The sequence below is a fragment of the Python bivittatus genome, unplaced genomic scaffold, assembly GCF_059951505.1.
Source record: "Python bivittatus isolate LINGU-HERP-01145 unplaced genomic scaffold, Pbiv_v1 ctg000840_np1212, whole genome shotgun sequence".
Taxonomy (NCBI): domain Eukaryota; kingdom Metazoa; phylum Chordata; class Lepidosauria; order Squamata; family Pythonidae; genus Python; species Python bivittatus.
Genome location: NW_028277113.1, coordinates 30,421,721 through 30,448,151, shown reverse-complemented (window position 1 = coordinate 30,448,151; position 26,431 = coordinate 30,421,721). Strand labels below are relative to the sequence as shown.

Sequence of the window (26,431 nt, the reverse complement as noted above, 5' to 3'; positions counted from 1 at the left end):
GAGAGAGAGAGAGAGAGAAAGAGATATGACATAGAGATGGAACAAATTAATTGTATGATAAAGTGGATGCAAAACAACAAAGAAGTAATCACAGTACAATGATGGGAAGAAATATGGAAAAAGAATCAATAAAATTTACTCCAAGCTACAATTTAAGGGAAAATTGGTATAAAATGTTTTACGGATGGTATATAACTCCATCAATAATTACCAATATAAACAAATCATATAATATATACTGTAAATTCCACAACAAAAAGGAACATTTTATCATATATGGTGGTCATGTAAAAAAAAATCAAAAATACTGAAAAGAAATACAATAAAATATTCAGAAAATTCTAAAAATAAAATTTGAACCAAAACCATAAATATTTCTGTTAGGTGTAATTCCAGAAAACATATGAAATAAGTCACAATGTATTAAGATACATGCTGACAGCTACAATTTGCCACAACATTGGAAAAGAGAAACTTCTTTAAAACATTTTTTATCCCACCTTTATTATTTTTATAAATAACTCAAGGCAGCAAACATGCCTAATACTCCTTCCTCCTCCTATTTTCCCCACAACAACCCTGTGAACTGAGTTGGGCTGAGAGGGAGTGACTGGCCCAAAGTCACCCAGCTGGCTTTCATGCCTAAGGTGGGACTAGAATGCACAATTCTAGCCTGGTGCCTGAATCACTTGACCAAACTGGCTCTCAACTTTGCTGATGATACAAGACTGGGAGGCTGACAATATATATCTATTATAGAAGTCTAACCAGATTTAAGCAGGAACATACTACACATCACACAGTAAGGCTAATTTAGACATTTGGAATATGGTTTCTAGGAAAAGAATTACGAGACCAATCAAACATAACAAATTAAATGACCTAAACAGAAACTGGCAATAATCTTCGAAGTTTAATGTTAAGTACAATGGTCACGAAAACAAATGGAAGGGGAGAAAACATCCCTAAAAATTATTTCTGTAATTTTTTTTATTCATGCTTTATCAATAGTTGTTTCTTTTTTCTTCCAGTCTCTATCTTTCTAAATATCTGTTAAAATCTTAAACCAAAAAAAAAGGGGGGGGGGGATGGGATACATGTATTATAATGCATATTACACCCTCCCCTCTGTCCTTCTTTTGTTTGGATTTGCACTAAGCCTAGAGCTAAATTATGTCATAGTGGTCCTTTTGTCAATATTGACTCTTGATGAAGGCATGGACAGGTCTGTGCAGTTTTCTTAGTAACATTTTTTAAAGTGGTTTGCTTGCATCTTCTTCCAGGATATTTTTTGACCTCCCAGTCCAGGGCTAAGGGAAAGTGATTGGCCCAAAGTCACCCAACTGGCCTTTCATGCCTAAGGGAGGGCTAGAACTCGGGTCTCCCCAGTGCCATTAACCACTACACCAGACTGGCTCTCTAGGGCTGAATTATACCATCCCATGGTTTAGGGAGGGCATGTGGCCACCTACTAGACTTTGGCACAGGCTGAAAAAGGGCTGGGCAAGTGCTAGGAGGGCTACCATATGGAAACCTCTGGCCCCCAGTGTTAAAAGGGCCCTTCCCAAGAGTGAGGCGGTGCACACAGGCACGCAGGCCCGGTCCGAGCAAAGGCTGGCCAGGGGCAGCGCCAGTTGCTGCTGCTGCTCCCTCCCCCCACCTTCTGTGAAGTTGCCGAGTGAGCAAAGCGGGGAGGCTGAATCATGACCCGGGAGCCAATAAAAACGTTCATCGAGGCAGCAGCCCTGCACTCCTCCGCCGAAGTGGATGAAGTACGGGCAGGAAGAGAGGAAGCAGCGAAGCAGACGCATCGGGCGCGCAGCACCACCACCACCACCACCATGAGGGAGATCGTGCACATCCAGGCTGGTCAGTGTGGAAACCAAATTGGAACCAAGGTATGGGAAGACGGTCCTCGCCTTGTATTGTAAAAGCAATCGGTTCATTATAGTCACGGATGAAATACGTCTGGCAGCCGGCCGCCAGGGTTGGATATGAGCGGGAAATGTCCTGCTGTCCCCGAAAGGTGACCGCGCCTTCTCGCCTCACCGTTTCACCTGCACGCGGTGTCTCTAAAACATGCGGGGAGAAGTCGCCCGTTTCATGATTGTCTCACGCTGTAACCTCGAGAGGGAAAAATTATAAACGAAGCTCTTTCTTACGAGTTCCACTGGGCTGGGGGAAAAGGTTCTTTCGACCGCGGGCGGGCGCGCGCTCCAGGGCGCAGAAAGCTGGAAACCACCAAAACGGGAACTAAATACAGTGGCCGCTTCTCTCCTGTTGACCATAAAAGGCTTCGGAAAAACTGAAACCAGGGGAAAAAATGCTGAGGCGGGGTGGGGGGAGGGGGATAAAGAGATTGAGAAAGGAGAGGAGGAGGAAAACTTCAACTAGGAAGCGGCCCGAGAATCTTAAAAGGATTTCTTTTCCTTTGGAACCCCTCGGTTCGTCTTGCCCCCCAAGCCCGCCCCACCTTTTCCCCGCTGGGTTGTTCCAGGCAGGAGCGGGAGGGGCTCGGAGGAGCCGCTCTCAAACACGCCAGGCATCCAGCAGCTGCTGACCCGCACATGCCTTCCAGGCCGCCTCTGCCCCGCCAGCGATGGGTGGGAGACAGGCAGGCAGCCGCGCGCGCACCCCGCAGGCCGGTGAAGACAGCGCCGCCCTAATTCTCCCCGTCCTTTCTGCTCCTCGTAGTTTTGGGAAGTGATCAGCGACGAGCACGGGATTGACCCAGCCGGAGGCTACGCTGGTGACTCAGCCTTGCAGCTGGAGAGGATCAGCGTCTACTACAATGAATCATCCTGTAAGTGTAGAGTTTGCGGCGCCCCACAATCTATTTGGGGGGGGGGGAGAAAATAGGAAGGAAGCAACGAGGTTACTCATGCGTTTCCTTTATAAAAATACTCCTCAAGCTGGCACACAACAGCACTGTCCCCCCCCCCCACCCTCCCCTGGTGCCTTAGGGTACCCATTGCCAGAATACCCAACAAATGATTTGCCTGGTGGGAAAGTCTGAAAACATTCCAACACACCTTCAGGTTTTAGAAGCTGCCAATGAACTTAGGTAGCATAAAGGTACTACCAAACTTTTTTTTCATTTAACATCAAGCAAAGAATGCTGTCTTATTAGCACAATATCTATAATAGCAACCTGAAGCAGCATCTAAGTTCCACTTTAAGTATGACACAGTTGTGAGTGAACTGTAGTTTTACAGTCATACCACTCCAGAACAGAAGGTGAGACTTTGCATATTGTTTAAAATCAGTTGTAAAATTGCATTTTTTTCTTTTAACACTGTTGTTCATATGTGTTAGGTCTTTTAATCCATAAGTGTAACAAACATACATGTATAAATAATTTAAAAAATACATATGCTGCTAAAATAGGGTGGCCGGGGGGAGAGAGAAATGAAACACAGGAAAAATACATTATGATTTTAATCATGGGTGCTTTGCTTTGCTTCCCAATAAGGCAGCCTGCCTGTCAGAGATGTCAGATTTCCCCATAATTCCCGAAAGCGCCTCCACCACTTGAGATGCTCCGTTACGCTGCTCAGTCATTCTTAAGAACGTTCCTCATTTGTAGTGGAAATCCCATCTCTTTGTTATTCACTTTTACCAATCCTTGTATTGCACACGTGGGCACCCCCAGATTCTCTATGACCCTGAGAGACATTCTTTGTAGCCACATACAGTAGTTGGTCAAGTGGCGGCGGCTGCTGCTGCCGCTGCCGCCTCAAGCTTTTCTCCTGTTGGCTGCCCCATTGAAGCCAACTCCTCAGCTGTTGCTGAATGCAAGTGTTGAGTGCCAGCCTGATGGAGAAGAAGCAGTGCCTTGGCTGGAAGAGGCTGGTTGCCAAGAGTTATGCCAATCACCTTTCCCCGACTTAAATGGGGAAATCGCTTGTCAGTTGTCAGCTGTCAGTTCACAGGAAAGGGAAATTAGTTCCTCTTCCACTAAGGCAGAGAGCACTTGTGAGTTTTTGTGCACGGGCGCATGCATATTTATGAGTACAATGATGAGTACCATCTTTTGTCTCCTGCAGCCCTGGGGGGAGAGAAGAGTTGCCCACAAGCACTTTCTCAATTAGAGAAAATTCATGCGTGTAAAGTTTGTAAAACCTCAGTAACTAGCCGTGATTTACTAACATCAAGCCCTAAATGTTATGAGCTATTGTCCCAGTCCAAAAGCATGAAATCCTGCCATTCTTTATGAGTGTGAGCATGTTAAGCTTTGTCCTGGATGAATTCCAGAATGAGATAGTAGTCCATTCTCCTCTCCTCTCCTCTCCTCTCCTCTCCTCTCCTCTCCTCTCCTCTCCCCTCCCCCCCCCCGCCTTGCCCCTGCCTCCATGGCTCCTGATATTTCTGGCTGAATGAAGCCTCTCACTAACTTCTTTTCCTATTATTGAAGTATACAAGCCCCATTTGCTTATTCTTGCTTCAGCTGATGGCACCATAGGCAGACAAAAGAGATTCTAATCACTGTGGAGCCATGTTTGGTCAAGATGATAATAGCTCTGCTAGCATGACATACTAACTCAAGGCTAACAGAACCATCATTCTGATCCAAAAATGGCCAAGGAGATGCCTTTGGGAAGCCAAAAGATGAATGCGATAATGCTTTTGTTCTTTCTCCAGCAATTGGTATGAAGAGCCACATTGCTTCCAATGCTGTTTAATACTCTTTTAAATGATTCAATAGAAGGCTGTCATTGCAATACCTGATAGTAAAGTACATTGGTTGCTTATCAATAGAAATCCTACTCAGACAGTGCCTTTGTGTGGATATCTGAAGAAATGAAGAATAGCAAGCCACCCTTTTTCTCTCCACGTTGAACTATGAACGTCACTGAAGAGAAACCTTCTAGATGAGCTGAAACCAAGAATCTCACTCTGTATAACGGGGATTATAAGACTGTTTAGGGACTGAAATTCTAGGGTATTATTTTAACCTAATTTGTATTGCATCTTTGCGTCTTCCTCCCTAGACTGTGGGTTTTGGAAGTATTGTTTTGTTTTTAAAATGGCATCAGCTTGCACATTTATATCCATATCTACTCACTAAGATTTTGATATGGCACCTAAAGGGTGGATGTGGGAATGAGCTTTATGGGATTTTAAAATTGGGGGGAGGTATATGTATATTGGCTGAACTTAAAAGCCTAAGTAAAGACTTCAGTAGTTGTAAAGGACAATGAGACATTTCTTTAAAGAACTGTTAAGGAAATTAGTCCCTCTTTTTGAGATCAAATAAAATTAGATGATGTAGATAAACATTCAGAATTTCATGTGATAGATGGGTAGTCAATTTTTATTTAATGCCCATTTCATTATTTTTACAGCTCAAAAATATGTACCCAGAGCAATTTTGGTGGACCTGGAACCTGGAACCATGGATAGTGTGCGATCTGGCCCTTTTGGACAACTCTTTCGACCCGATAATTTTATCTTTGGTATGTTGATTATATTCGGTTACAAAAACAAAACTTGCCAAAGAAAGGGCATTGAAATGCATACAGTAGACAATGCTTATATACCCTTGCACATTGATAGTTTTGGTGGGTACCTCTTTTTTCACAAAGTGTTGTAACAAAACTTCATACGGGTAGCCAGTGCATTTTTCTGCAGCACTGGCTGGTGAATCTTGACTTTTTAATAAAAGACATAAAAAATATCTGAACTGATAAGCCTATCCATCTCAGCATTAATGGGGGTGAATGAATTTCCTGTGTTACTTGTGTAGTGTCAGTATACCACAGTGTACTTGAGTGTAAAGTTATATGAAGCATTTCAAAAAATGCTTTGGCTATTACTTGGCAGCTAGAGCTCTCAGTATATGATCACTAAAAAGTTATTTTGAAAATGTTTAAATTTATAGAGTTTTGGAATGGTGAAGAGTCTAATATTGTTTCATGACTTGGTAAATCTGACCTTTTTTCTATCATTTCAGGACAAACAGGTGCTGGAAATAACTGGGCCAAAGGACATTATACTGAAGGAGCAGAACTTGTAGATTCAGTGCTCGATATTGTGAGAAAAGAATGTGAACACTGTGATTGTTTGCAAGGATTTCAGCTCACTCATTCTCTTGGAGGAGGAACAGGTTCTGGGATGGGCACACTTCTCATCAGTAAAATTCGAGAGGAATATCCTGATAGGATAATGAATACCTTTAGTGTCATGCCATCTCCCAAAGTGTCTGACACTGTGGTAGAACCATATAATGCTACACTCTCAGTCCACCAACTGGTTGAAAATACAGATGAAACCTACTGTATTGATAATGAAGCACTGTATGATATTTGCTTCCGTACTTTGAAGCTTACCACTCCAACATATGGAGATCTGAACCATTTGGTGTCTGCTACCATGAGCGGGGTCACGACATCACTGCGTTTTCCTGGCCAACTAAATGCAGATTTACGCAAGTTGGCAGTAAATATGGTTCCATTCCCACGCTTACACTTCTTTATGCCTGGATTTGCTCCTTTGACTGCCCGAGGGAGCCAGCAGTACCGAGCTCTGACAGTCCCAGAGCTCACTCAGCAGATGTTTGATGCCAAAAACATGATGGCAGCCTGCGATCCAAGACACGGACGATATCTGACAGTGGCCACAGTTTTCCGAGGTCCCATGTCCATGAAAGAAGTTGATGAACAGATGCTGGCCATCCAGAACAAGAACAGCAGCTACTTTGTGGAATGGATCCCAAATAATGTTAAAGTGGCTGTTTGTGATATAGCACCCCGTGGCCTCAAGATGGCCTCTACCTTTATTGGAAACAGCACTGCCATTCAAGAGCTCTTCAAAAGAATTTCAGAGCAGTTCTCTGCCATGTTTAGGAGAAAGGCTTTTCTTCACTGGTTTACTGGTGAAGGAATGGATGAAATGGAATTTACAGAAGCAGAGAGCAACATGAATGATCTTGTCTCTGAGTACCAGCAGTACCAAGAAGCAACAGCAAATGATGGAGAGGAAGCATTTGAAGATGATGAGGAAGAAATTAATGAATAAAGTTAATATAATACTCAAGTCTGAAGTGTTTGCTTTAGTGCTAATCATTTCCATAATAGTAAGAATATCATATTGTAGAGCTTAATTTTCAGAGACTGGGTTAATTTAGCCACTATTTATTTTGTTTAGAATGGATCATGAGTGCTTTGCACCAAATGTAAAGCTAACATTTCCCCTGATGATTTACTTTCTTGCACAATGGTGCTTCAAGGGCAAGACTTTAACTCAAAAAATCAGGCCCAAATTCAATAGAGTGAGCATTATTCCCCCCCCCCCCCGAGTTAATTGGGTTGGCTGAACCTATTTTGAAACAGTGAAGTTAGACTCTTGCCCATTTTAAAGTGGGGTCATAAGCCTATTAAATCTAATGTCTAAATTACATAGGTGCCCCAGTTATAAAATGTAGGCACTAGACTTAATAGGCTTATGAGCGCACCATTTATTTTGGCTTAGTGTTAATGCACATAAATAAGATAAAGGATGTACTGAAATAAGTAATTGTATCCAGCTCCTCGAAAGGAATGCAGATTTTTAAGAAAGGGTTGTATTGTTTCCCCACCCCCAACTGTGAATCTAAACAATTAATTTACACTGCAGTCCTATGCATTGTTACTTGAAAGTAAATGTTTCTGATTCTGAGTGGGATTTATATCCAAGTAACTGTGTTTCAGAATTGCAGTGTTACTGAGTCTCTGTTCTTTTGTACCGAGTATTCAGTAGAGTTGTTGGGAACAAACTCCATTAATTAAAAAATAATTTTAAAATGTAATTTAGTCTTCTGTATATTCCATGTTTATAAACTGATTCTTCAACACTGGTATTTTGAAATCTTTCTTCAACACTGGTGTTTTGAAATCTTTAAAAAAGTAACCTCTGATGAAGTGGATGATTCTTTGGGAAACTGAAGCCTTAAATCTGATGATACAAATGAGGCATTTTCTGAGGCTCCAGGTCCACATGTACCCTACAAAGCTCCCAGAATTCTTCCAAACATTGTTACCAATTTTCCACTTTATATGTGATAGAAAGAAAGCATTAAATACATTGCATAGGGTGTAACTACAGTAAATGTAATTTTATTACACTGAAATGCAAATGAATTCACATGCAGTTCTTGTTTTGGCTCCAACAACTTTGCCTTTAGCTCTACCCACCTTTTTGGAGTGTAGTGCCAGCAAGCATGGCACCAGTCATTCACTTGGATAATCCCCATCACGTGGACCGACCAGACACGTTAGATGTCTGAGTAGATGTCAGCACATTCCACAAGAATTCCAGTCTATTGCAGCCATCTGCCATGCTTGATTTTCCTAAATGCTATGCCTGACCTATGCTGACTTTGGACATTTTGGATTAGATAGTATGACAGTTAAGCAGCATCAAGTGAAACAAAGCACTTTCCAGCTGAACTCCCATTCCAGTCTGCAAAGAAGCATGTCCAAGTGTGTGCATGTGAAATAAATAGCTACTACAGGAGCTTAATGATTCACAGGATGAAGAATGGGTCCTCTCAAGCCTCTTATTAACAGCTGCCTAGCTATTCAGTCCTTGATGCTTGTGTTAGCTATCACAATCTAGATAATGTACCATTAGCAGCTGCATTTATAATTTCTTCCTTAAAGATCTCTGACATGGCCTTTCCTTTTATACAGCCACAAAGCGGATTGGATTTTTCATGGATCTATTTTCCACAATCTTACTATCCTAGTTTTGTTACAAGAAGTTCATAATGTACCATGAAGCTAAAGATTTTGCCCCAATGTACTTCCTTTGGTAGTTGCTTCCATTTGTTGTTTTAATGCCCATTTTCAATTTGATGCATTGGGAACTCTTCTCTATCTCCTTTTCACTGCCTTAGATACTTCTGCAGCGGTAGCAGCTATAGCTTCTTCATGCTTACTACGTCATTTATGAGCAAGTTAGAGGACCTTTCTTCCCAGGGATCCCCATTTTTTTTCCTTTTCATTTTGAGCTGCTCATCTGCATTCTGTTCTTATCCAACTACTAATCTGTAATAGGAACTCCAGCTCTTCCTATTCCTTGCTCTTGCATGCCCATTGCTAATAATGACAGGATAATGAATGGTCCATCCATCCTTTCTTGCTTGTGCAATCTACCTCTGGTTCCGAACAGGAAGATCAGTATCATGTGTGTGTGTGTACGAGCTCATATGATGATTCTACTTAGTATGTAGATAACGGTATGAAGCAGACTACTTGATGTTATTTTTCATCTTATTTTACTTAGATGGTACATGCTGAATTTTGATTTTTGTCATCTCAGTGCCTCTATTAGCATGCCTGTGGGACCACTAGCCTTCTTCAAAAAGTTACCATGTATCCTCTATGTCTATATATTTGTAGTTATTACAGCTCTAACAACTGGTTGTATGGTCTCATAACCAGCCCAAGGATCCAAGAAAATCTGCCTGTTTGCACAGTCCAGTGTGCTGATTTTATTTGATGTTTCTAAACTGTATTTACAAAATACATTCATATGTTCAGTATTTTACAATCTCATGTAGAAAAAAATCCAAGCTTTATTAAAATTGCAGTAATATAATTTAGATTTTACACTTCATTGTAGCCACAGATCCATAACTCTAATGAATAAGCTCTTTAGCAGGTTTCCAAGTTTGATCACTAATACCTGCAGGTTTTTTTTTTTTATGGATGACAAGGTAAAGAAATAAATTTAAATTGGTGGTTGAAAACTATGTGCTTCCACAAAACAGAAGTGTCATAAGTGATGTGGGCTCCCAGTAAATACTCTGCTATAACCAAAAGCAACACAATTTCAGAATATTGACCACTCACATTTGGTAGATCAGACAAATAAGATTTTTTTTTTTTAGGTGTTCTGGGAAGTTTCACATTCTAGGGCAGCTTAAATATATCAGGTTACACAACTGTGATAACGGGTCTGAAGAGCTGCAACTCTAGAGGAGGTTCAATGCAGACCCATTAATTCTAAGATCTATACTTTTTATCACGAATTTGGGAAACAGCTTCCCATGGATTCAGAATACTCTGTAGAGGGAAAAACCCACCCTTCTGGCTCATCAACTGTGGCAGGCTTCTTCCATAAAGCAGAGGATACTTGGAGACCAGATTTTTGAAGTGTTTCCCCTTTACTTTTCAGTGTACAACATAAACACTGTGTTACTTTTATGTACAACACCATACTGCAACACTAAAAAGGCACATGTCTTGTGATTTGCCTGGCAGTCCCCTCATCTGTTGCCTCTTCTTTCTCCTCACGATCTTTGTTCCAGTCTTTAAGGCCTTCTGGAAGTGAAGTATCTTCATCTAAGCTGCCTGTGCCCTCAACAAATTCTTCGTACGTAGATTTTTCAGCAAATGGCCGGGGGCCAAGCATTTCAACCATATCACTCTTATCCAAAACCTCCTTCTCTAAGAGCCTTAAAGCCACCTGAAACAATAAGCACACGTATATTACAAGGAAACCTGGTCTCTAATTTTTCACTCTACTATCTTAATATAGTGCTTATACATGTAAGAAATTCCAGATTTTTTAAAATGTTAATCTCTGCTGAACATGTTCTGAGCACCATTACAGTACTACTTACTACAAGGCCTTCCAAGTGAGATTATGCAGGATAAACTCTGCATCCCTGTATCCTACTTGCAAGCTTTCCAAAACAAAATGCATAGCTTTTGTTCTGTTATGACTAAAACTTGTATTAATGAGATGTTCAGAAATGCATTTTTGTTGCTTTCAAAGATTTTGGAAAGTGATTACGGTTATTATTTTTGTATAGCTCTACTTTAGAACAAATAACATGATGTATTCCATAGAAACAGATCTTTCTGATACACAGAGGCTAGTAAAACTCTATTAGCTTAATTTCATATTGGAGGCAGGCAATTTTCACTTATTTCTGTCCTTGTAGCTACACCCTGAAATAATAATTCCTGGGAATCAAGTAATGCTGGAATCTGGAAGGAAAAAGGAATTAGAAGAAATGATTATCCCCATTCCTTTGATCAACTGAAAGGAGCCCTTATGTTCTCAGAGAATCAGGTTTGGACCCAACTCAGCAACACTCTTTTAACCTACTTATGTAAGTAACTTATGCCCCTCCTGATAATGGTAAGACATGAGCATATACCTTTTCCACCTCAGCCTTCTTTTCAGTAAGGAGAGATAGTGTCCTTTCATAAGCTGCATTAATAAGTATTCGCACTTCTTCATCTATCAATCTTGCAGTTGCTTCACTGTAGGGCTTTTCTAACACCATGTCTCCTTGCCGAGGAAGATCAAATGAAATTTGCCCAACTTTTTCATTCATTCCAAACTGAACAATCTGAGAATTGAACAGAAGAGTATATATGCAATTTCTACAATACTTAGTCAAGAATGAACTATTAAAGAAGCTGACCAACATTAACTATTGAATGAACTATTGAACTATTAACATATGAAATTAAAATTTGCTCTTGACCTTAATTAATTAATTAAATTTGTATGCCACCAATCTCCCCCAACCAGGAAAGGAATCTCGGGGCATGATATCTCAGTAAAAAGGTCAACCAATGTGTGGCTACAATAAGAAAGTGATATATTCTCTGCCCCCAATAGATGTATATGACCACCCATCTCGCAAATATGACTCTGGGCAGTTAACCACAAGTAAAAGCAATAAAAAACAGTATTAATGAAGAGTAAAAACCTACAGTGGTCACTGAAGATAAACCCAAACGGAACAATCAACAAAAACCTCTCAATGGACCATCTGACCGCCCAACCCCCAGGCCCTGGACCGCATCCTGATCTTCAATGCTTTATGAAAGGCCAGCAAGGTCAGGGCCAATCTAATCTTAAAGGGGGGGGGCATATGGTATTCCAGAGGGGAGGTGCTATAATGGAAAAGGTCTACTTTCTAAGTCCCATTAAATGACATTCTTTAATTGAGGTGACCCAAAGCAACCCCCTCCTGTTAGAACTAGTGGGATGGGTAGAAACAATTGAGGAAAGGTGGTCCTACAAATAACCCAGCCCCATGCCATAGGTGACAACCAGCACCTTGAATTCCACCCAGAAGCACACTGGGAGCCAGTGCAGCTCAAGGAGTGTAGGTGTAACAAGTGTACTGCAGTTGCCAGACAGTCTCCAAGAGCAGTCCCATGTACACTGCATTGCGGTAATTCACTTGGGAGGTGACTAAGGCATGAGTGACTATGAGCAGTGCCTCCCAGTCTAGGAAAGGCCACAAGTAAGTTGTGCGAAAGTCTTCCTGGTCATAGCTGCCACCTGTTCTTTGAACAGGACCCATGAGTCCATGAGGACCCCCAAATTGCACACTGGTTCTGTTTGGGGTACTGCAACCACTGATACTGATACCTCCCTGTGCTGTCAGATAACCTCACCCAGCAGTTTCACGTAGATGTTAAACAGGAGTGGGGAGAACACTGAACCCTGTGTGACTCCAGAGAAAGGTCTGTAGAATAGATCTCTCTCCCCATCAACACCAACTGGGGTCAGGTCCAGAGAAAGGAGGAGAAACAGTGCAAAACTGTACCTCCCATTCCCTCTCTCCAGAGCTGGTCCAGAAGGTTACCACAACTGATGGTACTGAAAGCCCCTAAGGGATCAAGAAGAACCAAGATGCACACACCACCACCATCCTGCTTCCCCCAAAGGACATCCACAAGTGCAATCAGTGCTATTTTGGTCATGTGCCCAGGTCTGAAACCCTGAAAAAGGTCCAGGCAATCCATTTCCTCCAGGATTCTCTGAAACTGCAGCATGACCATCTTCTCAACAATCTTCCCTAAAAAGGGAAGATTGGAGATAGGATGAATTATCCAAAATGGTCACATCCAGTGATGGTTTCTTGAGGAAGGGATAAATCACTGCCTCTTTAAGCAGTGGCAAGACCAACCTCTCTCAAGGATGAATTCACCACCACCAGGATCCAACCACATGTCATCACCCAGAAAGCCTTACCTGACCAGAAGGGACATGGGCCCAACACACAGGTGGCTAAGCCAACAGTTCCAAGAACCCTGTCTACTTCATCAGGACCAAGAGGATCAAACTCATCCTAGATTACCAGGCCAGAGAGAGCCTCAGTCACCCCCACAGGCTCTGCCTCATGGCCAGAGCGCAGCTTGGAGCAAATCTAAGCAACTTTATGTGACAGAGGCCTAGGATATTCCTCATAGCAGCCCTGAAGAAAAACCTCCAGCTCAAGCCTTCCTCCCAGAAGAGCTGGGTCACTCTAAACAGGGGCAGCTATCTGCAGATGCAATCATGGCAGGAACTGAAAACAGAATGGCCAGAAGATAAAAGGATTCAGGAGAGCATGTCATGACCAGCCTCTTCAGCATCAAATGTCATAAAAGAAAAGCCTAGACCCCTATGGTAGAGAGATGAAGAAAATGAAGTAAGAAGTCAGAAAAATGTCCTTGGGCTCAGAGAAAGAAGAGGAATGTCTTTCATGAAGACAAAGATCTATCAACAAAGAAGATGTTCACAAAAGACCTCTACAACATAACAGTCAAGAAACAAAATTTTTGACTTAGAATTGGACAGCAGTAATGCCACTACTAATAGCAGTCAAGTAATAAAGGGAACAGCAGCAGCTGGTTAGAGAAGGGAGACTGCTTGAATGTGACCAGAGCCAACAGTAAAGTGCCAGCAGACCACAAGCCTTGGACTTGTATGGCACCTTCTGCGAAATGAATGTCTCCCAGGCTATCCAATGCTTCACGTTGCTCATGTTTCTTCAGCTGTAGCAACTGCAAACTCCAAGTATAGATGGACTGTGACATGGCCTTTCAAAACAGCTCTTGGGCCATCTGTTGAGCCATGACATCTTCCTGGCTCCGGGGGGAGGGGGGAATAAAAGCCACCATTTGCCATTTCACAGGAAAAGGCAGGCTTCCAATGCTGATGTTCCTTATTCCCGCCTGGAATTGATAACTGTAGTTGACTCCACTAACTCACCAGTAGTTCCATGTTGCTTATTCTAATCAAAGCTCCTCAGTTCTGGCACAAAACAACATTCTGGACCTGCTACATTGCCCTGCCTTTTGTTCCTTTTATTTTTTCCTTCCTTTCTTATCTTCAGCCTGAGACGAAGCCCAAAGGGAAAAAAAGTCCTTCTTTTTCTGCCGAAGGCAGAGCTAAGGCTGAGGACAGGTATCCTTCATTAACTGGCAAAAAACCTAAGCTGCATATGAAGTTATGAGTGTTGCATAAAATGCAGAGAGGATTTTTCTCTATATTTCACAATATTAGCACTCATGAACATCTACTGGCACTAAATATCAGAAGATTCAGGAGCAATTAAAAATAGTCCTTTGCAAAAAGTATAAGTGAATTAAAGAATTTGCTGCCATTAGATGGTATGACAGCCACAATTTAAACAGATTGAAAAGGTACTAGACAAATTCATCAATTATAGTACTATCAACAGTCACTAGTCCTGGTAATTCTATTGTACCTACTAAATCAATAGGCAGCATACTTTAAATATAAGTTGTTAGGGAGTAACAGTGGGAGAGATATTACCCTTACAAAGTCTTTGCTTCTGGAATGCACTCTGTTAGCCATTGTGTGACACAGAATGCTGGATTAGATAAACTTCACCTGATCCAATAGTAGCTTTTCTTATGTTTCAAAGGAACATGTCCTTTTAGATATGGTTACCATTCATTCCACTGAAATATTAATATTAAATCATTGTAATTTAATAATTAGAATGGTAACTTGTAAATATATGTTAAAATAAAATATTTAAAATAACAAATTGCATCAAATTTCTTAACAGCCATATTCAATAGAAATTAGGGATTCCAAAACTATTTAGTTATTAAGTTAATAATACAAGCAGTAGAAAGTATAATGCTGATGGAGCATCAGCATCACTGAAATGCATGGAACCTGCTCAAGACTGCAATACACACACCTGTGCAGCAGTTCCCATTCATTCCTGTGTTTTCAGAGAGCTGCTTCAGAAGAGGCTCTTCCTGGATTTCACCCAATAGAGCCTGTAAAGGGGATGAGGCACATGCTTAACAGCTATCCAGGAAAGTTCTGTTTGGCAACAGACTGAGGCCCAATCCTGAAATCTGAGGCTTTTCTAGGAGACCCAAGCACTTCAGCATAAGTCTCTAATTCCCCTGATTGTGGTTAATGTCAGTAGTCTAAAGGCCATTTCATTGGGAGATGTTGATCAAAATTATAAAGTACTTTGGACAAGGCAATATGATAAATTTAAATGACCAAATGTAATTTTTAATTTTTGCAGGAAGAAACAAAACTCTATATTTTGGGAAGAAAGCAAACTCTTTTTCAACCTGCATTTACCAGATTTCAGATGAAACTTTGAGAGGAACTATGGTACTATTAGAAGAGAATATTAAGAAGAAACAGTATGTACAAGCAAAATTCTTGCCAGGCAAGATTTCTACAAATGTGGTGAAAATACTAAGCAAAAAATACAAACCTGAGCATATGCACTCTGAGTAACTTTCTTTAGGTCATCTTGGGCCCCTGTTGTAATTCTTCCGAAGAAGATTTGTTCTGACACACGTCCTCCCAAAGTCATACACATTCTGTCCAGAAGCTGTTCTTTGGTGTACAGATACTGCTCTTTTGGCAAATACTGAGCATACCCAAGTCCTTTCCCACGAGGAATAATAGATACCTTGTGTCAGAAGAGAAACAAAAGTATTTTTGGTAATCAACCAACCAACAAATAAATAAGGAAGCAATAGCTTATAATTTCAGACACATTTAAATAAGAAATATGTAAGGATCAAGACATGACATTTGTGCTCCAAGATATTAAAGGTTGGTTTAAGAACCTTCCAGTTTATATGAAATAGACATATCGTTCAAGGCATCCTGGTTTGATAGCCTGCACCGCAAAGGGAGACGTCAAGGAGCTATATTAAAGGCTCACCTACAGTTTATCTCAATTGAGAAGCAATCATCCAAAACCACGATGCTACAAGTCAACATACCTTCAGAAGCGGATCAGCGTGTTCCAGAAACCATCCAGCAACTGCATGTCCAGCTTCATGATATGCAACTGTTTTTTTCTCTTCTGGTTGCAACACTTGTGTTTTCTTTTCCAGGCCTTTGATTGGTTAATTAAATAAATAATCAATCAGTGGATCAATTCCTACAAAGCATATTTCCCAGCTGCTGTGCCAATGAGTGGCTAACAAGAAAACATGAGACTAGTAGATATTTTTTTGTTTTCCCTCTGCATGAATGAGAAATTATCACAAGGGAGGCAGAAGGAAAAATATTTTTAGGCAGAAGCCACGCTGGCTCCTACATACTATTTTCATGTAAGAAGCAGAATGTCATTATTGCTTCACAGCAGGGGTGCCTTGGGGTTAAATACATATGACTCCCCTTTCTTGCAATTTAGGGGCTTAGAGGTGAATGGGCAAAATGGGTGCCTTAAACCTTACAAATGCTTAAGGCACCCAGCTCATCCCTTTAAACTCCTGGCCCCTGCCCTGGATTGTAACCTTCATCAGGTGCATCAGGGCCAGAAGCGAGAGGGGGCTCCTACTGCCATCGGGGGCAAAAATGCCAGCTGGCAATCAAAATTGTGACTGCCGTGTTTTTGCAACTCCTTCTAAGTTTTTATTCCCCCCTCTAACCCTGTAAACTACTCTATGGATATTCTGCAGATGCCCATGGCATTCATATGTCACATAAAGCCTAGCATTGTGCCAAAAAGCAACATTAGAACATGAGTAAAAGAACCAATTGATTACAGCACCAATAATGTAATCCGCAATGTGTGAGCTTCTCACCTCCTATTACTCGTTCAATGGCTTGCTCAAAATGCTTTTGATTTATGGCATCTGCAAGATGTCTTGCAGCAATTAAGGCAGCTTCATTGCATACATTGGCTATATCAGCACCTAAAAAAAAGAGGGGATGAGAGACACATAATTCATGGCTATTTCCAAATTTTTATCACTACCATAAGGAGGATAGTTTGAAATTTTATATTTCAAATTAACAGCTAATGTTGTACCAAAATAAATGCTACTCAGCTCTGGAAAAGTCAAAGTCCAAGTAAATTTTGGGTCAGTCATTTAAAGATTATCTATTGAGAATCAAGGCAAATGACTAATATACTCATAAAGAATCCATTCAGTATACCTGAATAACTTTAGGACTTAAGAGTTAAAAGAAAAATTATTTGACAGACTCCAGAAATTGTAGGAATGCTCATGGCTCACTGATTTTGTTCGTCACTTTTTTCCTTTGATGATCACTCTATGCCATCTCCAAACTTCTTTGCCCAAAATAATCTTGGCATGTGACATTGGGAAGACTGTAAAGCAAGGCCTTCTTAATATGAATACCAAGTCAGTAATTGATATTTGTTAGGTGATGTACTAACAATGCATTAGTTATTACATAGGATTACCTACCTGAAAATCCAGGGGTAAGTGATGCAAGTTTCCGTGCTAAATTATCTTTATTCAAGGTAGTATCCAACTTAAGAGGCCTAAGGTGAACTTTGAAAATAGATGCTCTTCCCTTTATATCTGGTGGCCCTTGGAAAGTTTAAAAAAATCCTTTTAAAATATACTTTTAAAAAATATTTCAAACATTTATACTTTTTACAAAGCCCAGTGGTAGCCTAGCATACCCCAATTCACTGGCCTTCCATGTACAAAGAGTATCCAATTTGAGAATATTTTAGATAAGCAATTTCACACTATTAAGTTTTCTAAGATGCTCCAGGAAAATAAGGATTCCATCTCATTTTCTCTCTGCATAATATTGTTTAACATCTTTACAAGGCCAATATGGGGAACAGCTTACCGATGAAGATCTGTCTATCAAAACGCCCTGGCCTCAGAAGTGCAGGATCCAGGATATCTGGTCTGTTGGTGCCCGCCAGCACAACGACATTTGTTGTGGTATTAAAACCTGTGAATGAAAAGTGATATTCAGTAGTTACTGATTATTGCAAATACGTTACTTTCCAAAACAGACCAATAAAGATTATGTTTTCACTCTGACTTTTCAGAAAAGCTTTCAGAAAATACTTTGAGGCCTTATCAAGGCAAAGATGCATTTAAGCTATTTTAAATTGAAATTGTGGGAACTGTGGTTCAACAAACATGGCCGAAGAAAGCTGTTACAGATAATTTTTAAAATAACTTTCATTTACCATAGTTCTTTACTGCATTTGTTTTCCAATTCTCAAAATAACTTACTTGGAAACAATAGAATTTATTTCTGTATCCTCTCTTTAAGACTGTCGTTTTATTTTAATACCTAAGTAGTAAGATGTACCAGAATGATTACAAAAGTTAAAGAGTTACCATCCATTTCTACAAGTAGTTGATTGAGTGTATTTTCTTGTTCACTTTGCCCTCCAAAGTTACTCCTTCCCCTTTTTCTTCCCACTGCATCTATTTCATCAATGAAGAGAATGCAAGGTGCATTTTTACGAGCCAGAACAAATAAATCACGAACCTTTGCAAGAGAACAAAAAGCATTTTCAATTATTTAGTGCCCTACCCCTTGTTTTTTATTAAACAGAAAGTTACAGTAAAGTCATGAAATCAGGAAGATTGTATTTTAGCCAATAAGCTAGATGTAAAATAAATTTCGTGCGAAGGGTAAGATGCTTTAAAATGCATTAAACATACATTTTACATTTAGTGTAAACAAAAAATATTAAACATAAAAGTATTTTATTGTTTTATGAGAGTCAAATATATAGAAGAGCTGGATCTAGAATGAATTTCATCCGCTAGAGCCAGATCACTTCAATTAGCATAGAAGTTCTATGCGTTTTTATAAGAAAAGTCCACAATTTTCAGTACACTGGCTTATAGAAGCATTATACATTATTATTTAGTTTTGTCAACATCCAGTGGAAAGCCACAGTCATATTTCTTTGAAATTCCAATCCACATGATTAGCGCAGTGCTTTCCATATGGAAATCTCAGTTATTCAAAACTGTATCTTCATTGCACGGTTTTCAGCAAGCCACAATATCTCAAATTCAAGCATGCCCCATTTACCCAGATAAAATGAAAGGATGTATAACTGCGCTTAAAAACAATGAAACTTCAGCAAATATAGTAAGTACTATGTTGCCATCTTAGAAATACCCAAACAATCCATGCTCTGTTACTAGAATACGATGTGATAAAATGTAACTTTATACAAAACTGAAGGAAAAAAACATACTGCCTAAATCTGTTCTAAAATTTAGTATCAATTGCTTCTCTCAATACTATTAATAAAGTTTCTTATTGATTATACAACTCTGCATTCATGATCCAGTTAGTACCTTTCCAACACTGATAACCAAAGTACATGAAGGATAACATTATCTTGTATTCAGCTTATTTCACAAGAAACAGAATGTATGTACTGTATTCCATTATTTAAGAAAACTACAAAAGGTAATACATACTGTATACAGATAGTAACTCCATAACCTTACCCACTTTTATACAGACAATGGATTGCCTATAACTTACTCACACAGTTAAATGCAACCTATTTTATTGGCCTGGGACCATTAATTAAGGATTTGATTTGATTTAAACCCAACTGTGCATCATCTTGTCCTTGTCCAGTATAGCAGTACAGTGGTACCTCTACTTATGAACTTAATCCGTTCCATGACTCTGATCGCAAGTCGAGTTGGTCACAAGTCAAGGTAAATTTTCCCATAAGGTTCAATGTAAATACGGTTAATCCATTCCGCCCTCCGAATTTGGTCGCACCCTGAAGCAAATTTTCCCATAAGGTTCAATGTAATTACTGTTAATCTGTTCTGGCGTCCGCGGACCATGCGTCAGGGGTGGAAAAGCGCCCGCGCGCCGCGTGGTGGGGTGACAAAACGCCCGCGTGCCGCACTGTGGGGCGGCAAAACGCCCGCGCACCGCGTCAGGGGCAGAAAAGCGAAAAATGGCCGTACCTCGAGGCGGAGTTCGCACATCGAGGTAAATTTTTGGGGCTGGAGCTGGTCGTATCTCGAAAATTTCGTAAGTAGGAGCGTTCATAAGTAGAGGTACTACTGTATTCTGAAGTGAGAATCAATGTGTGTGTTAACAGAACAAAGGATTCAAAGTAAGGCAGCATTCACATCACTGTTAATAAAGGTGTAAAGAAGTCTAAATGATATGCAGTGAAAAAACTGACAGTAAGAAAGACTATTAATGCAAGAATGAAGCATGAATGACAGGAGAGTTTGATATACAGTAGAATATTAATATGTTACACTGTATTATGTGAAAAACTCTGAACAGATACGGATAAAACTGCAAGTCTGAATCATAAACCATGAACTGCAATGAAAGCAAACAAATGAAAGCTCACTTGTGTTATTACTGCTTCTGTAATATATTAGATTGGAACCAAATTCTAGGAAGTTTCCTCTATGATCAAGCCTGGACACAACCCATAATGCTTAACTTGCATAGAATCTGTGCTCTTATTTATATCTGATTTTCCTTTTATATCCTACCCTTTATTAGAAATAAAATAATAAGTGAAAAAGGTAATACCTAATAAGGATGTGCAAAACATCTTGCACATATACCATTCCGTGCATAGAACAGCTGGCGTTTCAGGTCTGTTTTGTTCTGAATATGGATTGAAACATTCAGGCTGGGCGGGGGGAGAGATAGGAAAAAGGCAAGGATGTTTGTGGTGGTGGCTGAGTAGATGCAGGGAAAGGAAGGCACTAGGAAGATACTGAAGTGGAGGGTTGGGGTTGAACTGGTAGGATATGCCATACTGAGACTAGCGGACAGAACATGCTGGGAAGATGCAGAGAGACAGATGGGATATGCAGTTCTGGGAGCTGCTGAAGGAAGGAGGGAAGAGAGAGGGTGCCACATTATCAGCTTTGTCCTACTTACGCCACAGAATCATTCTAGATTTTGTTTCAGCCAAAGCACAGAACAAACTTCTGGGACTTTTTTTTTGTGTGTGTTTGAAACAAAATATATTTTCTGTTTCACACAGACCCCTAGAATTCTGTCCATTTGCAGTTTAAAAAATGTAACCAAGTGGTTATATTCACAATACATCCTACCTAAGGTTGCTGCAATACTGCATTATCAGCAGCTAACAGTAAGAATAATTGTATGTAGGAAAGCTTGCTTAAATGGAAGTGTCAATGAATCACTGAAATTTCAAGTTCTAATTAATCAAGACAAATTACACACATAAAAAGTTGTTCAGACAACCCGCAAATAATATTTTTTTAAAAAATAATTTTTCACTGCATAGGCAACTAGAGATGTTTATAATCCAGCTCTGAATGGTATTGTTAAAGCAACTGCTGCAGCTGCCAATTCGCTATTGAGACAGGATCAAGGTTTTGCTTACAAAATGAAAGTTGACGAGGTTTGCTGGCTGTGCTAGAACCTCAGAGGATAATTCTGTGATTGATCGTGGGCAGGATTTCTCTCTGGTGAGTGATTCCTACACAGTGGGACATTCTCTGTCTCCTGAAATTCATTCTAATTCTATTAGACCTTGTAGGTACCTGCCGAAGACATCTTCTTCACCCAGGCTGCCTGTGTGCATGTCAGATGAATTGTTTTTGTTACTGCTATTATTTCTGACCTCTCTCTTTTTATAGTATCTGATTTTATATTATTTTTAATTTATTCTTTACCTTGTATGTGTATTTTATGAATTGCATTGAGATGCTTTTCTATAAGAAATATCAATAACATAATTTTTCCCATGTGCTCTTTTTTAGATCTCTCAATTAACCAAATGCTGTTGTTCCAGCCATCAATCCCTCTGCACCTAATCCATACACACCTCTAGCATTCTTGTTTAGAGTACATATCAACAATCTTGTCATAATCAAGTATTAATTAAAAGACCCAAAATGATTATATCCCAGAAGCAGCCAGAAAACTGTACCTCCAAAATAAATTCTCCTAGAAACTGAGTGGGATGGCAATAAAAGAGCAAGGCCATAGACTTACTCTAGCAGGACCCACACCAACAAACATCTCTAAGAATTCAGACCCATTGACTGTAATAAAAGGAACGTTGGCTTCCCCAGCTGTTGCTTTTGCTAGAAGTGTTTTTCCTGTGCCTGGGGGTCCAGTCAGAATGGCACCCTAGGAAAAGGTAGGGAGGAAAAAGTTAAGCAAAATATAAAATATTTAAGAAGCCCAATCCAAATTACAAGATCTTGTGTCAATACAGGGCATATAATTCCTACTGATGGAATGAGGCCAACATATATTAGCTTGCAAGGCAGTCTCTAGATTAGAGATCCCAACATGTACAGAACAGCATGAACGTTTATTATTTTTTAAAAACTTACAGCTACCTTTTGTTGAGGTAAATCTACATAAAAAGGCCTCTGTTTTTGTTTTATTGAAAAGGAAGTAATGGGACTGAGCTAATTCAGCAAAATCATAAGTGAGTTCTTTTAATTCCATAAATTAATCAATTCATGTTTCTTATTCTTGTGGATAATTAAAATAATCTGAGGTAAAGTTAGAAAGTAGGAAGATTATAAACTGTGACTAAATTTGACATTACTACTCCATACCAAAGAGATTTCTAACTCTAAGTCAGTAAATGTCTTGTTCTTGAAACTTAGTACCTTTGGGATCTTCGCTCCAAGATCCTGATACTGCTTTGGGTTTTTCAGAAAGTTAACAAATTCCATTATTTCTAATTTAGCCTCCTCACAGCCAGCTACATCTTTGAACTTCACATCTATTTCATCTTTTAGGACTTTAGCAGTTGTTTCACCAACACTGAAGAGTCCACCCATTCCCCGGCCTGCTCGGCCTAATCCAGCTGCTCCTCTTCTTATTGAGTATAGCAAAAAGCCAATTATAAGGACTGTTGGCAACATATTCAGCAGAAATGAACTAAAAAAAAAGGGTAAAAACTGAAAGTTGGTATAAAGCGTAGCTTAGTCAAAATATTCATACAACTTATCAAGCTCAATGTGTGGAAAATACAATACAATTCAATGTGTGGAAAAGTGATTTATTGTGTTAGGAATTTTCTAAATCTAATAGAAAGGCTGTGTATAAAACACATTTATATTAGCAGAACATCCAACCTCCTTTTTAAAACTTTAATGACGAGACATTACAAAACTAATTGTTGGGGTAAACATTCTTAAAGTCTGGGAATAGAAGCAATTTCCACATGAGGAATGAAACGGCTCTAGGAAAAAATGCTAGGTGCTGCATATTGCCAATATGTATGGTCATAGCCCAAAGTAGCAAGATCACTCTACTGTAGGAAATAGCACCTACACATTTTCTTAGGGTCTTACTCACACACATACGCACACTCCAATGCACATTCCACTCTCACTAAAATTCTTTCCTCTATTGTAGCAAAGCTGTTCAAATGCCTTCACTGGTGACAATGGAGGGTTTTGTAAGCCTAAGTGCAGAGCGTTTGCCTTTTCAATGGGAAGCAGGATTTGGAGTGTTTGGGGAAGTTTAAATTCTTCCACCCATGGCAATTACATTCTGCAGACAAGCTTTAAAAATGTCTCTGCTCCAGACCAGGTAGTCCTCACCAACCATTTGTTCAGCAAGTTACGACAGCGCTGAAAAAATAACTGTACGGCCCATTTATGACTTTCGCAGAGTCCCTCAGTCAAGTGATCACCATTATAGTCAGTACTGTTATCCTGTGCCTGACTTGTGGTTTTTCTTTTTTTTCCCCCCTTGCAGAGCAGAGAGATTGGAGAAAGGGATCACAAGAGAGTAAGCTGTTTGCTCTTCTACACATTGAGAGCAATGTGATCACACCAGCAGCCTGGGGCTGGGAGTAGTGGGCACGCTATGCAAACAGCTTACATTACTCTCTTGGAATCTCTTCCTTTCTAATCTCTCTGCTCTGCGGGGGGGGGGGGGAGCAAGTGTTTTTTGTAGGCAATCTCTCCTCTGCGTGAACACATTGCTCTCAATGTGGAGAAAAGCAAACAGCTTACTCTTTTGAAATCCCTCTTCAGCTAATCTCTCTACTCTGTGGGGGGGGGGGGGGCAGGAGGAGCAGCACTTGAGCATTCCAAAGGGTGGGGGAGTGGCTAGGAGACAAACAAAAGCCAAAGATGTGAAACTGAGTACAGTAGTCTTGTCTCTTTCGAGCCAGAAAGCAATCACAGTCTTGCAATCACAATCTCGTGATTTCCCACTTAGTGTCCACTTTGCTTGGTGGTGGAGTTGCGGGTCCCAGTTAGGGTCATTAAGCAAGGACTACCTGTATTTGTGTTCAATGCAAGATAATCCTATCTGCTTCAGTAACTATATGCTTCCCAAGTGCCCCACTCCCATGTTGCAATTAACTCTTCTGGTTAATGGGAATCAATCTAATTCATCCAGAAGATGTTTAGAAAGATACCATCTATGACCTAAAGAAAGGAACACTGGATTTATTTATTTTTCTGACATATAGCACTCCTATGGCTTATTGCAAACAGCTAGGTTAATCTGTGTTAAAAAGGAAAATCAAAATTCTCCTGAGCTAAATACAAACAACTAAAAAGGACCTTGGTGGAAAAAAGGAATTTGGATAACAAGGAAGCAATGGTTCACTTCATACATGTCACACTGTGAAACAGCTAAGAAAACCACCTCCAAGAACACTGAAAGAACACAGCAGCAACTGCTCAGAAACACATATCTGAAGCCTATCTTTGTTCTCAGCTCTGAGAGACCAACAAAGGCTTGAATGACATAGTTACTTGATACCTTTTAGAAGCAGCTGCTCTTGCAAGAGTGAATATTTATAGTTTTTTTCAAAAATTTCAGCCTCAGTCTCAGTAAGTTTAGAAGAATTTTTAAATATTTATTTCATTTATCATATTTATATATAAATATACTGTCTTCTAGTGATTTTTAAAGTAAAATATTATGCAATCCATTACAATATCTATTGTTTAAAATGCTTACCCATCACTTTCTGCTGCATATACTACAGGCAACTTGTTCTCCCCTTCTATGCCCATCTCTTGTTGGGCAGTTTCCAAGTTCCGCTCAAATGTATCCACACTTCCAATATTAAACCAAAGAAATTGCTGTAAACACACCAAAATGATGGAAGTTCAATTTTAGTGTTTTAAGGTAATCTTAGATAGACAAATAATAAAGCTTAATTTCAGAGGATTCCATTATGCATTAAGTGAATCAGAAACCTTATTTATTGATTGGATTGCTATTCAGCCTTTCATTCAGGAGCTCAACCTGGCATACATAGAACTCCCTTCTCCTATTTCCCCCCACAACAATAACCCTGTGAGGTAGGTTGGGCTGAGAGAGTTCTGGCTCAAGGTCATCCAGTGATCTTCCATATCTGAGGGTAGTCCATCAATTTAACCACTTCACCGTACTGGTCTCTCAATCTACCATATATCAGCAAGAGCTATGACTTTGGCAGAGGAGTTGAACAGAGCACAATATGCTCAAATTCCATACTTCCCATGACTTGTTGCCAAACAACTCAGTGGCCAAATTCAAAAAACATGCTAAATGTGGTTTAACATGTTTTTTTGAATTTGGCCACTGAGTTGCTTGGCAACAAGTCATGGGAAGTATGGAATTTGAGCATATTGCATAATTACAATTTAGTGGGTCTGCAGAATATATTAAGACATAATGTAGTGTGAGTCCACCCTAAAAATTCACATGATCTCCACTCTTTTTTCCTTCCCAACTGCTAGACATGTTAACTGTTGTAAAGGACTTCTTCACTGTCATGTCAAATACCATGATTACAGTTATCCAAAATCACAGTGAAATAACTTCTACATTCCTCCTCTTTTGGCCACAAAGGTGGAAGAGAAGAGAGAAAAATATGCAAACTGGAGGCTTCCTGCTGTTCAACTCTGGTCATGCAGTCATACTGCTGCACAATTCAGTGCCATCACAAAGTATGGCAATTCTGTTATGTTAGCAATTATTTCTGAACCACTCTATTGACATGGCTTGTGGAGCAGTTCTGGAAGTTGCTTTTGGAAAGGAAACAAAAATGTCCTCCTGACTTTTAAGAGATTCATTTTGAAACCATTTTGATAAAGGCCCTCATGTTTAAGTACTTTCTGACTGAGAAACTACAGTTTATAGTTAAAGGGAAAAGCACAAAATTTAAGAAAAACTCAAGTTAGATCTACTAGTAAAGTGACAGCTGTTATCTTGATTTCAGTTGTGCAAGTTCAGTCTAGAAAGAAAGCACTTGGGGCAATATTTTGAAATGCTTATATAGAAGTATGTTTTAAGTTCAAAGATAAAACCAGTCATAGACATAATATAGACAAAATATCATTTGCACTGCAACTAAAAGAGATGCCTCTAGGAGCTTCCAGTGAGGATTCATGGCAAACAAGACGTCCCTGAAGGAGTGGAGACGGCATTTCTAGAGAGATCGGCG

General features: G+C 39.8%; 2 protein-coding genes across 2 annotated transcripts in view; one reads left to right on the top strand and one right to left on the bottom strand.

Moving 5' to 3' along the window:
* Nucleotides 1–1,623: 1,623 nt before the first annotated feature.
* On the top strand, nt 1,624–7,030 carry TUBB6 (tubulin beta 6 class V). The gene is made up of 4 exons (XM_007427843.4): nt 1,624–1,898; nt 2,695–2,803; nt 5,346–5,456; nt 5,954–7,030. Exons 1-4 carry the CDS (start codon nt 1,704–1,706, stop codon nt 7,015–7,017), a joined length of 1,479 nt encoding a protein of 492 aa, XP_007427905.3. The 5' UTR covers nt 1,624–1,703; the 3' UTR covers nt 7,018–7,030.
* A 2,849-nt stretch (nt 7,031–9,879) lies between these two features.
* The window catches only part of AFG3L2 (AFG3 like matrix AAA peptidase subunit 2), a 33,397-nt gene continuing 16,845 nt past the window's right edge, over nt 9,880–26,431 (bottom strand). The window contains exons 7-17 of the mRNA XM_007427842.4: nt 24,958–25,082; nt 22,638–22,911; nt 22,006–22,143; nt 18,357–18,510; nt 17,851–17,958; nt 17,454–17,579; nt 16,824–16,934; nt 16,014–16,129; nt 15,494–15,694; nt 11,150–11,344; nt 9,880–10,449 (exon numbers count right to left, since the gene is read on the bottom strand). Of these exons, the coding sequence (XP_007427904.1) occupies nt 10,210–10,449; nt 11,150–11,344; nt 15,494–15,694; nt 16,014–16,129; nt 16,824–16,934; nt 17,454–17,579; nt 17,851–17,958; nt 18,357–18,510; nt 22,006–22,143; nt 22,638–22,911; nt 24,958–25,082 (1,788 nt within the window). The 3' untranslated portion in view covers nt 9,880–10,209. The remainder of the gene's footprint in view (nt 10,450–11,149; nt 11,345–15,493; nt 15,695–16,013; nt 16,130–16,823; nt 16,935–17,453; nt 17,580–17,850; nt 17,959–18,356; nt 18,511–22,005; nt 22,144–22,637; nt 22,912–24,957; nt 25,083–26,431) is intronic.

Excerpts from the sequence above, each read along its gene's own strand:
- TUBB6 (XM_007427843.4), top strand. The coding sequence starts at position 1,704 with ATGACCCGGGAGCCAATAAAAACGTTCATCGAGGCAGCAGCCCTGCAC. Across the intron at positions 2,804-5,345 it reads CTACTACAATGAATCATCCT|CTCAAAAATATGTACCCAGA; the intron begins GTAAGTGTAGAG and ends TTATTTTTACAG. Across the intron at positions 5,457-5,953 it reads ACCCGATAATTTTATCTTTG|GACAAACAGGTGCTGGAAAT; the intron begins GTATGTTGATTA and ends CTATCATTTCAG.